The sequence below is a fragment of the Balaenoptera borealis genome, assembly GCF_965194805.1.
Source record: "Balaenoptera borealis genome assembly, chromosome: 4".
Lineage (NCBI taxonomy): Eukaryota > Metazoa > Chordata > Mammalia > Artiodactyla > Balaenopteridae > Balaenoptera > Balaenoptera borealis.
Window position 1 is genome coordinate 76554993 of NC_138861.1, and position 24611 is coordinate 76579603.

The 24611-nt window shown below is 34.8% G+C and overlaps 1 protein-coding gene across 4 annotated transcripts in view; it reads left to right on the forward strand.

Moving 5' to 3' along the window:
• The window catches only part of CHIC2 (cysteine rich hydrophobic domain 2), a 70884-nt gene that overhangs the window by 16796 nt on the left and 29477 nt on the right, over window positions 1-24611 (forward strand). For 3 of the 4 annotated variants that reach the window (XM_082390803.1, XM_082390804.1, XM_082390802.1), the window contains exons 2-3: window positions 6102-6156; window positions 6298-6453. In XM_082390803.1, the coding sequence (XP_082246929.1) occupies window positions 6102-6156; window positions 6298-6453 (211 nt within the window). Of the gene's footprint in view, window positions 1-6101; window positions 6157-6297; window positions 6454-23527; window positions 23590-24611 lie in introns of all 4 variants that reach the window. The other variant, XM_082390805.1, reaches the window with a different exon arrangement.

A 24611-nucleotide genomic window follows, 5' to 3' on the forward strand; every position in this document is an offset into this window, starting at 1 on the left:
TGGCACTGACTTCTCTAATGAGCTTTCCTGGTAGACAACATTATACACATGTTGTGAAAACTAGTTGCTGGAGGAATTGAGCACATCCTGTGTTCTTCACTGAGAAGAGACTCTTGCACGCTTCTGGTTTCCTCTGGATTTCACCCCATATGCCTTATCCCTTTGCTGATTTTGCTTTGTATCCTTTTGCTGTAGTAAATCTAGCTGTGAGTATAGATTTATACTCACAGGACTGTATGCTGAGTCCTGTGAGTCCTCCTAGTGAATCATCAAACCTGAGGGTGGCCTTGGGGACCCCCAACACAGAGGGAGTGACCTGGAAGGCTGAAAATGATGGTTGGGCTTGGAACAATGTGGAAATCATGTGCATCAGAGGAAGAGAGAGCAGTGGTGTGGAAGTTTGCAATGAGGAGGTAGTGGAATGTAGACATTTCTTCTTGCTTGGAAATTATTTAGCAAATATTTCATGAATATTTATCAGGCATTGGACCAGACATTTAGGATATAAAGATTATTAAGATACCGTACCTACCTGTAACCAACTCATTGACTATCAGGGTAGGGAGTTAGGCTTATGACATAATTATAATGAGATATGATAAGGACTATGCAAGAGAGAATATGGTCAAGTATTATGAGGACGTGGAAGATGGCGTCTGGAAGATGAACTCCAGGGAATGAGCTATAGTTGAGAATTTCTAAGGAAAGAGTGTCATTTCAACAGGATTTTTGATTAAAGTGAAGAAAAAAAAATTTTTTTTAAAGAGAAGATGTAAATAGGTATCCAGGTAGCAGATCAATAGATCAGGGGTTCCAAAGTTAAATATTAAAAGAGGTTTGGAAGGGGAAGGATCTATCAGGAAAGGGAGGTTCTGAATTAGATGAAGATGAGAGTGCAGGATAACAGATTAGTTTACTCTTTGAATTTTGGCTATAGATATAGGAACGAGGTGACAGTGAAATGGAAGTAAGTGGGATATGAGTAAAACAAGCCTATTTCAAGATTCCATTTAGATTTAGGTGTAAAGTTGCAGTCCCTTTGCAGAGCTTTACCAGGTATAAGAGCTTTGAAAATTACCTCTATTTATATAAAAGTAAAAATTGGGGGAATTCCCTGGCGGTCCAGTGGTTAGCACTCTGCGCTTTCACTGCTGAGGGCCCAGGTTCAGTCCCCGGTCGGCAAACTAAGATCCCGCAAAAAAAAAAAAAAGTAAAACTTGGCCTCATACATGCTTGCTTCCTTTTTTTTTTTTTTTTTTTTCCGCCACACTGTGCGGCATGCAGGATCCTAGTTCCCTGACCACAGATTGAACCCGTGCCCCCTGTATTGGGAGTGCAGAGTCTTAACCACTGGACCACTACGGAAGTCCCATGCTTTCTTTCTTAAAAAAAGTTTTTTAAAGCTATATAAGCCTTCTGTTGTAGGACTTTGTGATCATGAAATGTTACATAGAAGGTGCTCAATAGTTTGATTTGAATGAATTTCTCTTTTTCTCCAAGTACTAGTAGACTAGTAAACTTGTAATAGGTAAGAGTAAAATAGGTTGTTTAATGTGTTTTATCTTCTTGTCATATATGTCATTCTTTGAAAATAGTTTAAATCGTTTATCAATTCTAAAGCCGTGAGTATTTTAAGAGTGATTAAGGACAAGGTCTTTCAGGTCATAGGAATAGATGTAGATGTAGCATATGTCTACATTTTCTTTCAAGCATCTAATGGACTGACAGTTAATAGGTATTGAATGGTAAATAAGACAGTTGTTGGTAGCACTTTGCTAACCCTCACTTTCTTCTTAATTTCTTCTCTCCCTCTTTCCTTCTACTTCCCCTTTCCAACTTTTCCCTGTATTTTTCCTTCTCCTGCTTTTATTGCTTATGCATACCAAGGACACCTGTTAAAATCCACAGCCATTGCCTATCTCCATTAGTAACTTTCAAAGCTAGGAAAAAAAGTCATCTATTTTTTTTAAAATTTATTTTATTGAAGTATAGTTGATTTACAATGTTTTGTTAACTTCTGCTATACAGCAAAGAGATTCAGTTATACATATATATACATTCTTTTTCATATTTTTTTCCATTATGGTTTATCACAGGATATTGAATATAATTCCCTGTGCTATACAGTAGGACCTTGTTGTTTATCCATTCTATATATTAAAATAATATGCTTTGAAGTTAGTTTTAAGGTATAGGTGGTAGCTCAAATTAACCATTTTTTTTTCTTTTGTTTATATAGTGCTGGTTAGTTATCATTCAGCCTCTTTTTTTTTTTTTTTTTAAGTAAAGCAAGACTATCACTTCAAGTAAAACAACTGATAGCATTTGTTGTCAATAATTCCAGCTTTCAGATGAAAATTGGAATTTGGGAAAACTTACATCTGCCTCTGTGAGCTTGACAGCTTCTCAATACTTACGAGGAGATCAGTGGTCATATTAATGAATGTGATGATTCTGATATCACACGATGAAGTGTGTCAACATTTGGAAATCTGCATAACTCAATCTACCAATATTTTCCAAGGGACAAATATATGAAGTTATAAAATCAGGTATGGGTAAGAAAAAATAAATCCATTTAAAATGCAAGACATACTGTGGATTTTAATTGAACTGAGTATTAAAAGTTCATTGATAAAGCTTGTTTCCTCCTTACAAGAAATCCTTAATAAGGTAGCACTTATCAAGTTTTGTTATAGTATCAAAGAATATACACAATTTTCCAACTACATATCTGGTGAAACTCAATTTTCTTTATAAACATTAACCAAAAGAGCATATCACTACAGATTGAATGCAGAAAGAGATGTGAGAATTCAGCTGTCTTCCATTGTCTGACATTAAAGAGATATGTGAAAATCTCACTAAAATTTTTTGTTTTGAAAAATATTTCTCATAAAAACATTATTTTTGTTAGCATAAAAATGAGCATTTTGGGCTCATTAATGAATAAAAATTTTTAATGTTTTAGATGTCTCAGTTCTAATGTATAATCAGAAATAGTGATAAATCTAAATCACATAAGCTTAAGCTCACTGAGGTCCTCAAGGATTTAAGAGACCAAAGAAGTCCTGACACCAAATGTTTGAACACCCCTTGTTCACCCAAATGTTTGAATATAGTAGAGTACTATATTCCAAATGGAAATGAGGAAAGGGTGCCTGGGTATCATAGCTCAATCTGCCTGTAATCATGAAGTACTCGATTTGAATATTAAATGTCTAAACATTTTTAAAGCGAAAGCAGATTGCAGTTGGGGTTCACTCCTGTGGGCTGGGGAGACTCCAAGGCCTTCAACAGCAGCATCTTCTTGCCCCTCTTTACAGGTATTCTTGTTCAGCAGGTGGGAAACAAAAGTGAGGGGGAAATGGGGCTTCCCTGGTGGTGCAGTGGTTAAGAATCCACCTGCCAATGCAGGGGACACAGGTTCAAGCCCTGGTCCGGGAAGATCCCACGTGGCGTGGAGCAGCTGAGCCCGTGCACCACAACTACTGAGCCTGTGCTCTAGAGCCCGCGAGCCACAACTACTGAAGCCCGCACACCTAGAGCCCATGCTCCGCAACAAAAGAAGCCACCGCAATGAGAAGCCCTCGCAATGCAACAAAGAGTAGCCCCTGCTCGCCGCAACTAAAGAAAGCCCCCGCACAGCAACGGAGACCCAACGCAGCCATAAATAAAGGAAGGAAGGAAGGAAGAAAGGGAAGAAGGGAAGGCTGGTGGCAAAGCTAAGCACTCCCATCTATTGTGAACCATGTCATTCTTCTGGGGGTGAGATGAAGAAAGAGAAAGGATTACTGTCTGTTGTTAAGACAACAAAATTATGACTGCAGAGGAGAGTGCCTAAAGAATGTCCTTGGAACTGCTAGTTCTTACTCAGAAGAATAACTACTAGCCTGACTTAAAAGGAGCCCTGACTTGCAGGAACAGCAGGGCAGTTAGTTGGTAGTGCTCCCTGGGCAAAGCATCAACACTCAGCCTTATTATAAGGAATTGTCCAGGCTTGGAAAGAAAGGAAATTAAGGTTTATACTCATACTGGATTGCTCCCTCTAAATTAGCATATTACTGGCAAACTATAGGTATTTGATAAAATAATCTGTTCCAAATATTTAATGACTGAAGATGGAAGGGGAAGATACTTATCTTTAGGAGACTTGCAGGTATCTGGTTGTTGCTTTTCTAAAAAAATTTGAGGACCAGTTGGAAGGAGATGGTTAATTGCAATAATAAACATGGTTGAAATGAAACCTATTGCTTGAAGGAGAAGATCTTCAGACCAAGGTAGATAACACAAGAGATGGAAATGTATAATCTAGAAGGTCCAGTATTCTATAAACATTTGTTGAATGGTATCTCCTCTAAGGGAAATAGATGAAAAGGGAGTCCATTATCTAGAGACCTCATAGAACTGTCAGCGAGCACTGCATACCTCTTCCTCACGCTAGGGCCTTTACAGTTGTAGGTGAGTTATCTGTAGGGGCATTTTCAAGTAGAACCACATTGCTCTGAGGCCCCCACAGAAAAAACAGGTTTAGCTCAGAGTCTTGTAAAGAGAATATCACCAATGCCAAAATTATATTAAACAGTAATGGTTTGCCAATTTACATTTAGTGTCAAAACTTTTTTCATAAGTAGTATCCATTGTTTATGAAGACATATTGATGTTATTTCAATGCTGCTATTAAGTAATTTTTGAAAGTACCTTAAGATGATGACAAAATGGTCTCAGATGCCACCATCTACATGTTGTAAGGAAGTCTAGATCATGATGCAAACGACAACCTGACCCACAGAAGTGTTGTGATTGACTTGCACAATATTATAAAGGTGGGAAATTTTGCAGAGAAATCTGGTTTTCCAGCTCCTGTTAGAAGAAGAAAAATACGACCTGTCAAAGGTGGGCCTGCATTCTAGTGTGACAGTAATCAGCTGGATCTGACTCATTACATTCACACACACACAAATTGTATACCTCTACTTGGCTGGTCTCCACCACTCCTTAATGACTTCACACAGCCGACCTTATTTGATTTCTCTCTCTAGCTCCACTGCTGGTTGAGTTAGAACCCCTTGACCTGGCCAGCTGTTTCATACGGAATATCTTAGGGGATCCCTCTTACCAGTGCCAGCTACCCAAGATGCAGTATTGTGTATTCAAGCGTTGCTAAGAGAGTGAATTTTAAGCGTTTTCTTCACAGGAAAAAAAAATGTAACCGTGAGGTGATGGATGTGAACTAAACTTACTGTGGTAATCATTTCACAATGCATGCATGTATCAGACCATTAGGTTGTACACCTTAAATTAATGCAATGTTAAATGTCAAGTATATCTCAATAAAACCGGAAAAAAAATTTGGCTCCAGGGTCCAGTAAAAGTCATCATATGTAAGCTTCTCAATTTTATTTCCAGGGTGCAGTCTGCTATTACCAATGTTGTCTATGAATGTTTTATTCTTTCCCACTAATTTATGCAAAGAAATAGTCAAGTGCCCAGTCAATCCTCATGATCTTTCAAGACACTTAAAAGCTTAAAGATGTTAAAATGCACTACCTTGGTTTCATTTCTTTGGGGGTATGTGTAGCAAATGTCTTGGTATTTGAAAGTTGAAGTAGCCGTTTTGTTCCAGGTGTTTTTAACATTCTGTAGCTGTAATAGCAGTGTAGATATGCTGATCTCAGAAAATGTAATTTGCATTCTTAGACATGTTATCACTTTTTTGAGAGTTAACAAAATGCTCTTGACCTAAAGAGTAATTAATAGCAGAGATTTTAGCTTTCTGTTACTTAATTGGAAGAATCTTAGTAATTTTGACAAAATTGGACAGTTGTGTTGTTTTCCACATTACTATTTGGCTCACAAAGATAGCTCCAAAGAAGTCATGTCTTTCTATATTCTCAGCCTCTTGTATAAAAGTTTTGATTCAGTTGCTAAAATTGCTTGTTACATTTCGTAAATTGCTGATGACAGTGTGTCTCAAACTTCCATTGTTATTCTGTGTATAAAGTTGCACTCTATTTACTTGACCTTTGATTAATAAGTTAAAGGTGTATTTGTTGCAACAATGACATGTAATAACATATTTTTCTTTTTTTAAAAAATAGATTTGGACTGAGCAACAAATTTGAATCAGAATTCCCTTCTTCATTAACTGGAAAAGTGAGTGTCAATTATTTAGGTATTATTTATATGCCTCAAAACTAAAGTCTTTTCCTAACAAATTAGAAAAATTTATGCTAATGAGACATGTTTATTGACATTAATATTGCAGTGTTGTTATTTCTTAAAATTTTTCTTTAGGTAGCTCCTGAAGAATTTAAAGCCAGCATCAACAGAGTTAACAGTTGTCTTAAGAAGAACCTTCCTGTTAATGTACGTTGGCTACTTTGTGGCTGCCTTTGTTGCTGCTGCACACTAGGTTGCAGTATGTGGCCAGTTATTTGCCTCAGTAAAAGAGTAAGTTGAATTTTATATTTTAATTTAAATATAGAAGTTGACAAGCCAAATCTTGCATTTACCTAGTTTTTATTTTTTGTATTGAATGCGTCACACTATTCTGAATACTATACAAAAATAATTTGATCCAATAGAGGAGTGATTAAGTTATGTCCACATGCTGTTATATTAAATAGCAATCTAAAAATTAGACTCATAATGTTTATGACATAGGACATTACGTTAGAGTAGAATATAGCGTTCTCTATGTATACATTGATGGTGGTAATTGAAAATTTGGGTTCAGGTCTGCCACTTATCTCTGACCTTCTAGGCATGTTTCCTAACCTATTTATTTATTTGTTTGTTTGTTGATTTATTGCTGCATTGGGTCTTTGTTGCTGTGCGCAGGCTTTCTCTACTTGTGGTGAGCGGGGGCTACTCTTTGTTGCGAAGCTCGGGCTGGGCTTCTCATTGTGGTGGCTTTCTCTTGTTGCAGAGCACAGGGTCTAGGCACGCGGGCTTCAGTAGTTGTGGCTCGTGGACTCTAGAGGGCAGGCTCAGTAGTTGTGGCGCACGGGCTTAGTTGCTCTGTGGCATGCGGGATCTTCCCGGACCAGGGCTCGAACCCATGTCCCCTGCATTGGCAGGCAGATTCTTAACCACTGCGCCACCAGGAAAGTCCCTTCCTAACCTCTTTAAACTGTAGTTGACATATTTGTAAAATGACAATATTTACCTCCCTACTTGAATAGGACTGTTGTAAGGATAAAATAGTGTTTGTAAAGCTTTTAGTTGAAGAGCTCAGAGTAAGAGTCTAATATATATTGATTAATAGCATTATTACTGATATGTAAGATAGTACCCATAGAAGAAATAAAATGGTAATAGTGCTTATTTTTATTTGGGGAAATTATGGGGAATTCTGTTTTCTTTTTTTATTTAAAGAAATTTTTTTTTGTTATTTTACAAGTTTCCTGTGATGAGTACATAGTAATCCTGTAATCTGAAAAAATGATCTAAAGTGTAATAATTTTGACTGCTTATAATAAAAAATTTCCAAGATGTTGGTAGAGATGAGGCAAATTAGTATAGATTGAATGTGTTATATTTTTGTTAAAAAGCTTTAAAAAATTGTGGTAATTAAATGTATAAAAATGAAATACCAGGGCTTCCCTGGTGGCGCAGTGGTTGAGAGTCTGCCTGCTAATGCAGGGGACACAGGTTCGAGCCCTGGTCTGGGAAGATCCCACGTGCCACGGAGCAGCTGGACCCGTGAGCCACAGCTGCTGAGCCTGCGCGTCTGGAGCCTGTGCCCCGCAACGGGAGGGGCCGCGATGGTGAGAGGCCCGCGCACCGCAATGAAGAGCGGTCCCCGCACCGCGATGAAGAGTGGCCCCCGCTTGCCGCAACTAGAGAAAGCCCTCACACGAACCGAAGACCCAAACACAGCCAAAAATAAATAAATAAATAAATAATAAAGTAGCTATTTAAAAAAAAAAAAAAAAAAAATGAAATACCATTACATTGAAATTGAATGTATAGTTTTGTGTGGCTACATTTCATTTGTCATCAAATGATAGGAAATATGGAAAAGCAAATTTTATTTGTCCTTTTTTGTTTTACATAATAAGGTGTATATTTCTACTGGAAAAATATTTAACTAGTGCATTTTATTAATAGGAAGTAGATATTGCCTTCGTAATAAAATTACTATTGTAATATTTACTGTAATATTTGTAATATTTACTTTTTTATATTCCAAGAATATTTCTTTTTTTTCCCCCCATAGTTCTCACCAGATTATCTTCCTACGATAGATTAAAAGGAAAAAAAATATGGTTGTCCTTGCATCCACAGTTGAATTTGTAGCTCTTATAGTTTAGAGCCTCTCACTCCCTCTTACTGTTTGGGCATTTCCATCGTTTAAGTGACTGCTATATCTTACTTGGTTGGCCGTTTGCTGTTATTTAACCCAAGGAATCAGAGAGTTTTATTACTGTAGAAACCTTTGTGACCTAGTTATTTTTATTTTTTTGAGGTTTTGAGATTCTGTTTTTTACTTTTTAAATGAGTAAACAAGATATTGCAATGTGCACACAGTGTAGGATTTAGAAAACAAGAGTAAACTTCCTACCCTTCTCCATGAATTCTTAGTAAGAAGATCATATTTCAGATGCTTTCATTAAATTCCTTCTTATTTGAGACATAAGCTAGATTGACTTTTTTAGGTTATTTCAGTCTGTAGTTTCAGAAAGTACATTTCATTCAACTGTGTATTATTACGTATAAGGTCTTTCTTGTATTTATATGATTTAATTTTATATGGACTCTTTTGTCCAGTGGGCATAATAAATTTGACTACTGCTTAAAAAACTGTGCATTTTCTTGTCGAGGGTTTAAACTATTTTATAATTGGAGAGAGGGACCCTTCATGCATGTATGAAGAGTATTAGAGGCCCTGAAAAAAGGGGTGCTTTGTAAGATGGGGGCAGGATGATTTGGAGCAGGGATTTTTAACCTTTTATTTATCATAGACCCCTTTGATAGTCTGGGGAAGCCTATGAACCCTTTCTTAGAATAATGTTTTATTTGTATTTGGAAAGGTTTAATGTATCTTAAATGTATAAAATCAAATACATTGGATTATTCAGGAAACCAATTACATAGTTATCAAAATACTAAAACCCCTCAAATGTGTGATTTATAAATATTTATTAATGCATGCAAAATAAGATAGCAGGGGACTCATGGTAGTATGATGTGATAGGAAAAATCTGTGATTTCTATGAGTGATAAATATATAGGTCCTATTTAAACTACCACAGTTAGTTGCATGCATTCATAGCCTAAGGAAATGTAACATTTCATATGTAATATTTGTAACATTTCATATGTAACATATGTAACATTTCAGTTAGAGGTTAGTGAAATTAAAGATGAATTTTTGTTCTGTCCACTTTCACAGACTGCTGGAATTCTATCTAGGTATTCCATGTTAAGAACCCTTGATTTAGAGGTACTAGTATAATTAAAAGCTAAAACCCAGCCTGATTGCCAGCCTCTGAACCCCTCTGAACCTCTGCTTTGTCCTCGTTTGTGATGTGGAATCGTCTTATACGGTTAGAATTGTCTCACTCTAAGGCAAATCAGGACCAAAGGCATACTCCATATGCAGCTTAGCGTTTTCACCTTCCTAACGTTACTTAACAGTTTGAATAACTAGATTTCTGCCTTGCCTTTGAAACCCAACCCCAAATGAGTGATCCTTTTTATGACCTGGCCATGTTCCAGAGACCTGGTTTTTAATCTGTCCTATTATTATTATTATTTTTAGATCTTCCAAATTGCCTTTTCCTTTTAGTTAATTTTTTTTTAATTTATTTATTTTTTGGCTGCGTTGGGTCTTTGTTGCCACGCTCAGGCTTTCTCTAGTTGCGGGGAGCGGGGACTGCTCTTCATTGTGGTGCGCGGGCTTCTCATTGCAGTGGCTTCTCTTGTTGCAGGACATGGGCTCTAGGTGTGCGGGCTCAGTAGTTGTGTCTCGCGGGCTCTAGAGCGTAGGCTCAGTAGTTGTGGCACACGGGCTTAGTTGCTCCGCGACATGTGGGATCTTCCTGGACCAGGGCTTGAACCCGTGTCCCCTGCCCTGCACTGGCAGGCGGATTCTCAACCACTGTGCCACCAGGGAAGTCTGCCTTTTCCTTTTAAAAAAATTACCTTAGCCTATTTTTGAAAATTATTTAATATACAATAAAATGTTCTCTTTTTGATGTACAGTTCTATGATTTTTGACAAATGCATAGAGCTGTGTAACTACTGCCACAATCAAGATACATTACAGTTCTTTCACTTCAAAAAACTTCCTTTTTCTGTCCCACTGCAGTCACACTCTCTTCAGTTCTTAAACCCTGGCAACACTGATCTGTTCTCTATCCCTATGGTTCTGCCTTTTCTAGAATGTTGTATGAATGGAAGTATACAGTGTATATAGCCACTTGAATCTGGCTTCTTTCATTCAGGTAGTGCATTTTAGAGTCATCTATTTTGTTTCATGTATCAATAGTTTATTCTTTTTTATTGCTGAGTAGCATTCTATTGTATGGATGTATCACAATTTGTTATCCATTCACCAATTGAAGGACATCCCTTGTCAGATATATAACTTGCAAATATATTTTTGCAGTCTGTAATTGTCTTTTCATTCTCTTATTGTCTTTGGCAGAGCAAAAGCTTTTTATTTTGCTTAAGTCCAATTTGTTAATTTTTAAAAAATTGATTGTGCATTTGGTGTCATATCTAAGAATTCTTTGCCTAAATTAGGGTCACAACATTTTTCTCCTATGATCTCTTCTGCATTTTACTTTTAGATATATCACCCATTTTGAGTCAGTATTTGTATAGGTGTGAGATATAGATCAAAGTTCATTTTTTGCTTATGACTTCAAGTTTTCCAGGATGATTTGTTGAAAAGACTATCCTTTTTCCATTAAATTGCCATTGTATTGGTACATTGTCAAAAGTCAATCAACCATATTTATGTGGATCTATTTCTGGACTCTGTTCTGTTGACTTCTGTGTGTCCATCTTGATTTCAATACCATGTGGTCTTATTTATAATACTTTATAGCTCTATAGTATATAGTATATATATATGCTATAGTGCTGTAGTACCTACTATAAAACTATAAAGTACTATAAACAAGATACATCTCTATATATGTATGTATAGTATCTAGTGTGTGTGTATATATATATACATATATATACATATATATGTGTGTGTGTGTGTGTGTATATATATATATATATATATATATATATATATATATATAGTTTAGTACCTTATAGCTTCATATTAAGTGTGGAAATCAGGTAGGGCAAGTCTTCCAAACTTCATCCTTCTTTTTCAGGATTGTTTTGGCTATTCTGATTTCTTTCATTTTTCATATATATTTTAGAATCAGATTGTCATGTCTAAAAAAATATGCTGAGATTTTGATGGATTGAAATTATAGATCAATATGGAGAAAATTGACATCTTATCAACAAGTCTTCTAAACCATTAATGTGGCATACCTCTCTATTTATTTAGGTCTTCTTTGATTTCTTTTTTATCAGTATTTTGTAATTTTTTACATAGCATACAGATCATGCATGTATTTTGTTAGCTTTATACGTATTTATTTCTTTGGTTTTGGTGCTATTAATGGTATTTTTAAAATTTTTGATTTCCAGTTGTTCATTGCTAGTACATAAAAAATACAATAGATTTTTGTATATTGACATTGTGTCCTGTGATCTTATTATATTCTGGGAATGTTTTTGTACATTCTATGGGATTTTCTACATAGATAACCATGTTGTTTTATTTCTTGATTTCTAATCTGTATACCTTTTATTTCTTTTTCTCTTTTTTCACTGAGTAGGATTTCCAGTAAAATGTTGAATAGGAGTGATGAGAGTAGACTCCTTTAGGCCTGATTTTCTCTATTTTTCTGTTTTCAATTTCACTGATTTTTTGCTCTTATTTTTATTATTTCTTCTCCTTGCTTTGGATTTAATTTGTTTATTTATTTCTAACTGCACTGACTAGAATCTCCAGAAAAACACTGATTAGAAGCAGTGAGAACATATGTCCTTGTCTTGCTCCTGATATTAGGGGGAATGCATTCTCACTTTCATCATTCCATATCATATTAATTACAGGGTTTTGTAGATGTCCTTTATCATCTGAGTAAGTTTTATTCTACTAGTTTGTGGAGAGTTTTTATCAGGAATAGATGTTGGATTTTGTCAGATACCTTTTCTGCTTCTTTAGAGTGGTTATATGGTTTTTCGTTTTTAGTTTAGAAATATGTGGAATTGATTGGATTTTTGGATGTTAAACCAACCTTGCATTCCTGGAATGAACCTCACTTGGTCATGTCTATTTTTCTTTTAATATTTTTGTTGGATTTGATAGACTATAAGTTTGTTTTGAAGTCTTATATCTGTGTTCATGAGGGATATTTTTCTGTAGTCTTTTCTCGTAATGTCTGATTTTGGCATTGGGGTAGTGATAGCCTCACAAAATGAGTTGGGAAGTGTTCCCTCCTCTTCAGTTTTCTGGATGAGTTTGTGCAGAATATGCATTATTTCTTCCTTAAATTTTAGGAGCATTCATCAAGGTTCCTCTGTGTTGTAATGTGTATCAATTCTCCATTCTTTTTTATGGTTGAATAATATCCCATTATGCATATATATCACAATTTGTGCTTAACTTCTCGAGGAACCAGAGCAGTGTTTAGTCTAGGGCTGAGCACTGGTGAGGCAAGACCTTCCTGGTTACTTTACTCAGTAGCTTGTTAATTGTGATGTTCTCTAGTCTGGCTCATGGAAAGAGGCTTTGTGCTGGATCTTTGTCAGTTTTGGATACTCTTCCTCTAATCCTTTCTAGTAGTTCTTTGCTCTACCTTTGGTAGTTTCCTTACCCACATGTGCTGCTCAGCACTCACCTTAATACTCAGTAGGGAATATCCGTAGATCTTTGGAGTTCTTTGCAGCACTTTCCTCTCTGGTACTCTGTTCTGTGGCTTCTAGCTGCCTTGGTTTCCTCAGATTCTCAGCTCAGTCTCCTTAACTCGGAGTTCCCAGGCTTTGTCTGGGCTCTCCCTCCATTCACTGTGGCCTGGAAGCTCTCTGACATCAGTAATCATGGGAAATCATAGGGCCTTTCTCATTTGTCTCTGGTCTCCCAGGAATTCTGGTCTTTCGTTGTCGTCCATTGTCTTGAAAACAGTTTCATATGCTTTGAGGGGTATTTTGGTTTTTTGTTTGTTTGTTTGTTTGTTTTGGTGGTTTCAGGCCAGAGGGTAAATCTGGTGCCTATTGCTGCATCGTCGCTGAAAATGAAAGTCTGAATGTCCTCTTTTTATAGAAATATTTTGACAAATAACTACTGTGCTGCGGATTGAAAGATTTATATTAACGCTGTACTCAAAGAGCATGTAGTCTATTTGGAGAATTGGCTAGATGAGTGCGGAGGTAGTTTAAGTTTGTAAGTACTTGTCATGTTTTTCATGAAGTAGCTCTAATAACAAAAGACAATAAATATATGTCCTTAGGGTCTAGAAATATGAAGTAGCCACCTGCAATCACAAAATATGCTTGAAGTCTTGTGTTACATCTCAGACACTCATCTGAATTTTATATTCTATTACATAACATATATTTGTTTTAATAGAAAATGTTTAAAATGACTTATTGAATACAGTTGCTACTCTTAGAATATAAGCATATCTGTCTTATGAAATTGCTGGTTTTAGCTACCACTTCTTTATGTTGCTAGTATGCCATTCTCTGGAAGTTACTTATTCATTAATTCAATTAATATTTCTAAAGCTGCACTGTGGGCTTGGTACTGTTTAAGATGCTGTTTAGGTACTGTTTAGAGGTTATATGTTTCCTCTTGTAGACTTAAAAAATAGACAAAAAGCAATGAGGTAATTACAAACAGTGATAAGTGCTTGGAAGACAATAAAACAGAAAACCTCAGCCTTTTGGTGTTCTTTGTAAGAGCTTGAGGAGCTTACAAGCAAATAAAATGCTTCAGCTTCATTAAATAGATTTTATGACCTTTACTTTGCAAAAGCTTATTTTTGTTGATACTTGTGATTATACTTTGCTTTTTGATTGTGCCTTAATTGTAATATTATAGTTTTGAAAATTGATGTCTAAGTAAGTGAACTCTTTATGACTTGTTTTGCTTTCAGCCTGGCTCATTTATTGAGGAAACAAGTTTCATAATTTTACTGTACATTGTGTTACAGTATTTTTTGTTTTAGTTTGTTTTCCATCCTAAAGTAACTATTAGTTTCAGTCTTCTAAGATTTTGCATATATATATAAAATACCCCACATTTAGTGGTTTTATAGACTTTGTTTATATATGCTCTCAGCCATTATCCTTTCTGACTGAAGAACTCTTTAAGTTTTAGAATGTTTATACACCAATTTCTTAATCTTATGAGTTGTCTTACCTCCTTTTTTTAGTGCTTTAATCTCTCTCTTACATATGATGACCAAAATTGTGTGACTTTCTAAAAGTGCTCTCTATATGGATTTGTTGTAAATAGTGTATCTTTCCATTCCCTTTATACTTTTATTTGTATGTCGTCCTATATCAGGGAATCATTTCTTTAGGAATAGGGAAATAGGCTGCAACATGTGGTAGCTGGGACCTGCATTTTGGTGCTAGAGGAACTGGTTTGGAAAGTGGTACTTACTCAGAATGACTAATCAGTTCACTCTCTCTAAACCTCAGTTTTTACCTCTGTAAGATGGCGTTAATCTCTTCTTTGTAGTGTTGTTTTAAAAATTACAGCAAGTGCATGTAGAGTACTTAGTATAGTATTTTGGCTATAGTGTGTACTTAGTTAATGGCAGTTGCTATTAATATCATTTTATTATTATTCTTCCCAGTGTCTGTCTTGCTAACTACTATATCCCCAGTGCCTCTCACAGTGCCTCTCATCTACTTTATGTTCAATAAGTATTTGCTGAATGAATATACCTTTTGGCTTTTGAAATTCTTGAGTAGTAAGAACGTAACATTTCAGAAGATATAGTCCTCACTATTCAAAATAAGATTCCTAAGTAAATAAAAGCATCTTGTCTTTTAGAGTAAATAACACTTTTTTTTTCTCCAGGAGCAGTGTGATAAAGTATAAACAATAGTAAATCAGTGTTTGAAGCTGAGTGACTTTGAGAGAGTCGCTTAAAACCCCTCTGAGCCTGGACTTTCACCACCCGCCCCCCACCTTCTTTTTCTTTTAATCTCAGAAGAAGAGAGGCTGACTGATCTCTCTAGGTACTTTCCAGCCCTAAAAATCTATAATCCTGTGAAATTGAGCTGTGTAGGTCTACAAAACATCGCTATTTCTAAGTAAAGAAGTTCTCAATATTGATTTTTATTTCAAATCTAAAGAATTAACATTTTAGTAAAATATTTTCTTTCTTTCTTTTTTTTTAGTTTTTCTTTTACTTTTTTGGCTTCTCTGAGTTTTTTTGGATAATTGCTATTTAGTTTTGAAACTTTGATTAAAAAAAAAAAAATGGCCTGTATAGGCCTGTATCTAATCTAACTGTATTTCTTTTACTTTAAGTTGTAGTATGCTTAGATTTACTTCTAGATATCTTTTCTCTCAACCTCAAGTTTAGTTATCCAATAATTGTGAGTTACTTTGGTTGGGGTATAGAAGGGGTGGAAAATCCAAATGGAAGAGGTAGAAGCAAAAGGAATATATATAGAGGGTTTTGAGTGAGAATGCAGCCCTGTAAGACTTAAAAAAACTCAAGGGAAAGTGAACCTAGGACAGTCATAACCAAAGAGCTGCAAATATTTGTATATGAGAGGAATTTGAAGTATACTTACTCAGTTATACTAACAGTATTAAAAGTTACCCAAAACTTTTAGAACTCTAATTTACTCTGTGTTTGAGATTTGAGCATTTGTATTCAGTAACTCTGAATCATAAGATGAGAATGTCTGTGAACATTTGGTTGAAGAATTAGATAAAGAAAAATGCTTCTAACATGTTTCAGGTAATGAAAGCAAAACAAACTTAAAAACATCGTAATGAAATTTTAGTGAAGGGCGATCTTGAAAAGTTTCTGGTAAGCAAGAGATGATGAATTAAATGTATTCTTATGACAGTCATTATTATTAATTGAAAGTATAGGAAAACCAGTGCTAACTTTTTTTTAACGAATGCTATCCAATTGCTTTATTTCTATAAATATAACATATTTATAAGGGCTTTCATATGTTCAAGATAAGTGTACGTCTGTGAAACCAACATTATAAGTGATGCCATAAACCCAACCATCACCTCTAATAATTCACTCCTTTCCTTCCTCTTTTTTTGTGTGTGTAGGTGTGACGAGAACATTTAACATAAGATCTACCCCATGCATTCTTCCCCCACCCCCAGCTTTACTGAGATGTAATTGACACATAACATTGCGTAAGTTTAAAGTGTACAACATGATGATCTGATACACATATATATTGCAAAACCCATATGTTCTCTTCTAATCTTGAGTGTTCACTTTATGCCAGGGTCATTGAGTTAATCAATTTACTTGTACTGTGTCATTCAATCTTCCCCAAATTCCAAGAGTAGGCATTCATATTATTCTTATTTTAAGGATGAGAAAACTGAGGCTCAGAAGTTAAGTAATCTATTTGAGATCCCACAGTCTACAAAGCTAGGCCAATAATTTGAACCCAGGCTTAAAGCCTCAGATATGCTTTTTTTTCACTCTTTGATAAGGATACAAAATCAAGCTATTTTTTATTACTTATCATAATTTAATTTTATACATGGAAGCAGGGGGAGTTTAAAAGATCATTATTTCACAAGATAGGAGATTCAGGCCCATTGAGTGTTGTAAGTTTATCCAGTTGATTTATAAATGGTAACAATGTTCAAGCATTTTATATTAGCTTTTGCAGTACTTTAGTTTTTCAGCAGACTTAGCTTTCCAATTATTTTTTTCCCTAATATTTAAACAAATTTGTATTTATTGAAAGTACAAACTAACAGTAAAGGAAAGAGGCCATAAAGGAGGTAAAGATGCAGGAAAACAGTATACTTTAATCAGATTTTATACAAAGTTCCAGTTGGACAACTAAGAGTTGATATATTCCTTTTGCTTCTATTTTACTGTTATAAAAACAAAAATCAACATCCCTGTCTTTGAAAAATTATCAGGTTCTCACTCCCTAATAAATAAGTACACATTATTTCATTATTTCTGGTAAAGTTTTTTTTTTTTTTTATAATATTACACCCTTCCTTAAAACTTGTGTATTTACTCTTAGAGAGACTGAGAATGTCATGTAAGGAGTTAATGCAAAGTAGGAGGGACAGGGACTCGCACTGAAGGTAGAGTCTGGTATTCTAACACCCATCTAACCTTAGGTGTTCAGTTTGCAGTTTCTTGCCTCTTCTTCAGTATCTCCCACATTATAAGGATAAAGAAATAGGTTTAACCTCTTTCAAACCTTACTTCAATTGCTGTGGAAAAAGGATCTCATGTAAAAAATTTCTTAGGACCAGAAGAATATATTTATTGCTGTTTCATTTTAAAGAATACTTTAGGCTTGAAACTTAGGAAACTGATTCTTACATAAACTAAATAAATTACTGCCGTTAGTGTGAATGGCACTGACGATTTGTTTTTAGCTGGAGTAAAAACGTGTTACTAAATTAAATTCTCATTATGAAAGAGGATATGCAAGAAAGAAGTGTAAACTTTGAGTCTTAAATGTGCAGAGGTGGCACTGGGACTTTAAAGATGTGTTAGACTCCTTTAAAATGTGTTTTGCCTAGAGCTGGCTGACATTCAGTTCCCTCTGAACATTTAGAACATAGTATTGGTGTGGTGGTTTATGGAAAGATTTGCTCATCTTCTTCAGTGTCCAGTCTGCTGTTACCCTGTGCCATGAGTTCTTAATTTCAGATAGTGTATTTTTCAGTTCTAGAAGGCCCATTTGATGTCTTTATAGAGGCTAGTCCTCTTTTGAAATTCTTCATCTTTTCACCCATTTTGTCCATCTTTTCTATTTAATTGAACGTACTAATCATAGTTAATTTAAATTCCTGTCGACTAATACCAATACTTGGATTATCTGTGGATCTGTTTCTGTGGGTTTTTTCTTTTGATTATTGGTCATTTTTTCCTGGCTCTTACAGTTTTTAATTTTATGCTAGATGTTATAAACAGAATGAAGTAGAAACTCCAGAAAAAATCTTCCAAAATCAAGGGTCCCATCTGTCCTGTGTTAGGCAGCTAGCTTGAGGAGAAGGATCACTTTGATCTAATCAGAGATTGAGGTGGGTTGGGCTGGGTTGCAAGTTTAGTAGATTCAGTCCATCTCTGGTTTTCTGTTTCTTGGGTATGGCCCTTCCAGACTTTTGATTGAGGCCTGGCAGGTCTTTGTCTCCTCTCCTCAGAAGGTTGTATCCTTTGGATATTTTGAGTTTAGCTTTCCATCTTATGCAGGTTCAGGTGTTTTGAGGGGGAGACCAATCATGAGTTTGTTGCAGATCCTCCTCCGTCTAGCAGAATTTTGTCTCCTAAATACTAGGAGACTATGAGTAATTTTTCTCTGCCTTTTTGTCTTGGTCCCCCATCCTTCCATGCTGCCCCAGAATTCAGCAGTGTCTCTAGGGAAAACTGGCTTTACATTTTAGGGTACATCTAATTTCCAGTCCATTGGGCCAGGCTGTACAACCTACAAAAGCCCTGTTGATTTCCCTTTTCCCTAGTAGAGTCCCACTGGTGCCAAGCCTAATCCTCAGCTGACCTCTCTAATCAACAAAGAAAGAAAATGGCCAGTACATAATCATCAAATGATTTAGAAAGGGCTCTTTACTTCTCTGGATTTTATTTCATCTAGTCCTTTTTGCTTCCAGAATTTTCTGATGTTTTAAAAATAATGGGTTTTTTTCCTTCTTCAATTTATCCATTTCTATTTGTGATGGGAGTGTTGGCTTGAGTTTGACATCCTACACAGAAATATGTCTCTAGTTACCTTGACTTTACATAAAGATTATGCTATTCTTTGCATGTTGGGAAGGAAAGAATGGTGTGATTATCACTATCTTGTTTTTTAACATTTTGTTTGAAATTTCTTCATATTTGGAATTGAAGAAATCGTATTTTAAGGACATTGTATTCATTTTGTTTGTGCCTTGAATGGGAGGATTTATAAATTGATGTCTCTTAATTCAGATGCAAGTAAAAATAGTTATGCTTGCTGAGCCCAAGTAAAAAGAATGTTGGGTTTAAAGTTTAGAGATCTGAGTTTGAATCCTGTCATTACCCTTACTGGTTGTGTGACCTTGGGCAAACTATTTAACTTCTGTAAGCCTGTGTACTTAATCTATAAAATAATAATATACCTCAATTCATGTTTTGTTGCACAAAGCAAGATATAAACAAAAACAAAATACATTTTGGATAAATCTCATTGAGACTTAAGAATAAAGTAGAATGAGTACTTCCTAGACCTTAGAGCTGGAGAAAATTTAGTTTTAGCTTAAGTTGGCTGTTCAAGGCCGATAACCTAGTTAGTGGCTTAAGATACCTTGTGTGTCATAGACATGTTATTCAACAAGTTACAAATTCTTTACAAATTCATAGTTCGTTGACTAATGGAGAGAGAGCATGATGTTGAAAGCCATACAATCCCGGTTTCAAATTGCAGCTCCACCATTTCCTAGTGTAGCTTTAAGTTTCTTAACCCCACTAAGACACAGTTTTCATATGTAAAATAAAAGTTATACAAGCTGCCTTCTAGGTTTATCGTGAAGATTAAATGAGGCAACAAAGGGAAGACACATAGCATGGGGTCACATCCAAAGTGAGGATCAACAAATACTATTCCTTACTCCTTTTTGTTTCTGTTTCTCCAGTTGTCCATTATAATTAATCAGCAGTAATTTTTTTTTACCCCACCTGTTGGTTCTAGCCAGTGAGTGATTCTTCCTTGTGCAGTTATATAGATTTTTAAAATCCCTGATAGTAATACGTTTGACTATATTAGCTTAGTGAAATTCATTTGTCTTATGAATAATTTTTCTAATTTTCTGCTGTCAATTGAAACTCAGTTTTAGTTTTTTGAGATGTTACCAGTATTTTCTGAAAAGTTATCAGAGGTTTGTGGATAACCCCTTAAAATTGTGTGCAACATTTTACATATTGGTGCATAAATGCCTTTTTCATCATTCACAAAGTAGTCAGAGTAACCTTAAAAAGTTAAGAACCACAAGCCTAGTCATACGCTCTTTTTTTTTTTAATATAAATTTATTTATTTATTTATTTTTGGCTGTGTTGGGTCTTCTTGCTGCGCGCGGGCTTTCTCTAGTTGCAGCAAGCGGGGGCTACTCTTTGTTGGGGTGTGAGGGCTTCTCACTGTGGTGGCTTCTCTTGTTGCGGAGCACAGGCTCTAGGCTCTCTGGCTTCAGTAGTTGTGGCTCACGGGCTCTAGAGCTCAGGCTCGGTAGTTGTGGCGCACCGGCTTAGTTGCTCCGAGGCATGTGGGATCTTCCCGGACTAGGGCTCGAGCCTGTGTCCCCTGCATTGGCAGGTGGATTCTTAACCACTGCGCCAGCAGGGAAGCCCTAGTCATATACTCTTGATTAAATTGTATTTAAGCATACCTTGTTTAAGATTAGTACCTGTAAGTCACTGCTCAGTACTAAGTTAAAAGGGCATTTTTGATACACAAAATATTTGCAATTGTTTAGTTTATCTTCATCTAAAAATAGTACTTTTAACAAACAGTATGAAAAGTATTGTTCTGAATATACTTTAGTGGATAGTTAGTTTATCTAGGTTACTTAAAAGTTAATATTCACATAAAATTTTTAAAAGCGGCCTTTAAGTACAGGAAGGGAATTTGTTTAAAAATCCTTTTGAGGAATCTAATCATATTCTAGTTTGTCTTTTGGTGAATATAGATTTTTCATGTATCATTAATACTGAGATATGCCATTTAATTTTCTGCACATAACTGCAGTATAAGATTTATATTAATCCAGAACAGACAGAGGTGAATCAGGTAATTTTCTCTTAAGTTAAAATAATTATTTAAAATTTTGTATGGTTTCTTTCTAATGACTTATAACTAAGAACATTTTTGTTTCACTTATTTTAATGATTTGAATTTGCACAGATGTCAAAAGATAAGTATAGTTCTTATTTGAAAATACTTAAAAGTTTAAAAAATTATGAATACATTCAAAGCATTATTCTAGCTAAAGCTTAATTAATGTATTATAAACTTAGGAGTTTAAAACTAAAACTTGTTTTAAATAAGACATTGAACATTGAAATTGCACTTTGACCTTCTGTGATGTTATGAATAAATCCTATTCAAATAAGTTAATTTTAAATAGTTGAACTTTTACAAATAGTTATTAGTGAGCTACCCTATTTATACATTTTGTTAACATATCTTAGCATCTTCTGTTCTAAAGACTGATAAGAATGCCATTTCTTTGAGAAAAATTGAGAGAAATTTTGTTACAGCTTCCACATTAAACATTTTTCCTTTGGTTTTAAGTACTTTAAAATCTATGAGATTTCTATTGATTTTATTAGCGAGTTCTAGAAAACTACTTCTTTGAAAAACCATTTTTTCAAACAACTGATTGTGAGTAAATGAATCGTTGGTAGTGAGTATACTGTTAAGTAATAGTGGTAACAAAGTAGGGAAGTAATACATTGAAGATTTTCTAAATGATTTCTTGCTGTCCTGAAAGACTTATTTATATCTAGTGGCACATAATTTGTTTATAGGGAATAATAACATATTCCTTAGAAAGTATGATATTAGAAATTACAAAAATGTTTCTTCTAATAATAAGTGAAATTTGAATTTTCAGGAAATCCTAATTTTCAATTGCAGTAACTTAACTATATCTAGGTGTTTCATATGTATTTTTCTATAGTAAGCTTACTCTAGATGCTTCTTTGGAAATTGATAGGGCTATATCATACCTAATATTAATTGTTGATTAATCATTATTTAATTAGCCTTTTATGTGAATTATCCAGGCTGTTTTACCTCTTTTGCAGTTTGCATGTTTTGACTTATTTCCACAATTCTACCAAAAATTTAAAGGAACCAAAGGAGTAGAAGCCAAAATTTCTATCCTTCTGTTATTACTACTTACTACTCAAGTTGAGTCTATTTAATAAATAAATCTATTTATAATTGAAATGATGTTTTTAAACCTCTATTATTTTTTACTTTAACATTGCTGAACAGCTATATTAGAACTAGTTCACCAGTGAGAAAAATATAATTATAATTAGCAAGGTGCTGAAATGAGGAAATGTGTAAAAGAAAAAAGTTAAAGCGAGAGCTCTGTGATGAGGGAGATGGGTAGGAGTCCAGATGCTTGGAGCAGTCCTTTTCCCAACCAGGTTAGTTGACATGATGTTATTCTCATAAAAAACTTGTTTTGATTACATGGTATGAGTTGGTGATCTTGGTCCTTTTAATTAAGGATAAGAATCCATGATAAAATTAGATTTCGTATTGATCATCTTATGCAGAAGGACTGAGGATTCATTGGTTAAGAACCACTAACCTGTCCTCTCGCCCCCAGGGTGTGAGCTCTGAAAAGGATTAAGGCCCACTGTAGGGAAGCTTGCACTGAAGCCTGCACTGCCCTTTCCCCTGTTCTTTCAGTTAAATAGAAGATTTTTAGTTCCCATGACTGTCAATCTGGTGCTTTTCACAAGCACCAAATTCTTTTAAGAAAATTAAGATGACTTATTTTTAGATCCACTGGCCTAGAATACGGAAAGATGATTTTTTTTTTTTTGGTACTTCATGTTGACAGACCCTATACTATTGTTTTATTTTCTGATGCATATTAGTTTGCGTTAATTTACATTGAATTTGGTGATCGATACAAACTTTTAAAAATCAAGGACAGATTTTTATATGGTTAAGTTTGTTTGTCCAGTAGTAATTACAGAGTTTGGCAATGTTAAATCTTGTATTTCATTAGAAATAGCTATCTGACAACCCTGTGGACATAAACTCTTAACTTTTATTTCTAGATTACTGCAATAATAAGGTACTTTCTTTTCATGTTTAAAGGCTTTAAATAGCTTTTATAAATGCTGAAGTGTCATATATTTTTTCAATATCTGCCAAATTGGTATTGTATTTAATTGTGAAAATATATTTTGATAACTAAAATAATTGCAAAGTATTAAACATTCTCAGTAGTTAAAGCTTTTTTTTTTCCCCATTTAATTTGAGCTTTTGTTGTTACTAACAAATAATTTGTGGCACAGTTTCTTTTCTTTCTTTCTTTCTTTTCTTTCTTTTTTTTTTTTAATGACTGTTACAATCTATATACTTGTCACCTTAGTGTGCTAGAAATGTTCCACTCAGATGAAGGGTTCCTTTCTGGTTTTGTATGTTCTCACCTGCTCCTCACTGTAAATCATTGAGATGTCAAGTGCAATGATTAATTAAGCTGCACGTGCATGTGCTTTTTTTTTTTCACCTGTCAAGCAGGAAAGAAGTCTTATAGCAAGATTGGATGGTGCTAATTCACAGCTATTACTCCAGACTGTCAAGTGTGTAAAAATATTTTATATTTAGATGCTTACTTAGAATATGACATACTACCGTTTGGTTTAGAATTCTTAAATATTGTAAGATATAATTATTATATCAAACCTTGTCATTAAACTTCCAATTAGAGGCAAAGGATAAATTCAGAATTCCTACATAAATATTTTGGAATTTAAGGCTCATACTTTATAATTATCTTTTATTCAAATGCTGGTAGTTGATTTATTTAAAGTAAATATTTAAGTTTCTAAATTTGTGTGTGTGTATGTATCATATACACCATGAGATCCATTCATAATGAGATTCCTTCTTGTTATAATATAGTATGGGTTTAAAGTTGTGATGAAACGATGATTGTGGTAACTACACTTTTTTCTGTGAGTAATGAATATTTGCAGAATGTAATGTTAAACTTTTAATTTTTATACATTAATATGAAACAAGAGAGTTGGAAAGCTTGTTCTCCCTACCCTACTTCTTTCATACCGCCTGCCCCCTTTTTAAACCATCAGTAAAAAGTAAAACCTCAAATTGTATAGTAATCTTAATCTATTATTAAAAGGTCCTAGAAAGGAAGATTACAAGGTAGATTCAGGTTTTGAATCGGTTTTGCCATTGGTTTAGCAGCGGGTGGGCAGGCAGATGCCTGCTCAGAGTAGAACCTATTGCCATTTTTCACCATTGATAGAGTAGCCTTTCAGAGTCAATGAGCTCTGTCAATGTGAGCTTGTCAAGGCTACAACTTCATAGACCTGAGAGGCGGTTTGAGAGGTCAGCCCTTTTCAGGTTCGCTGTGATGCAAATGAACTTTAATGCTTAAACAACTATTGGAATTTTTATGTCTGCTCCTTGTTCTTTTTTCTTCACAAAGTCATTGACGAGACATTCAGTGCTTTTTAAATTGGAAGTTGCATTGTGCTAAAGACCTAGTACAGATTTACGGAGGGCTGAAAGCAGTTAGATCATGTTCTTTTCATGGTGCGATTAGAATCAAATCGATTTCCCTACAGCCTTCAGCATTCAG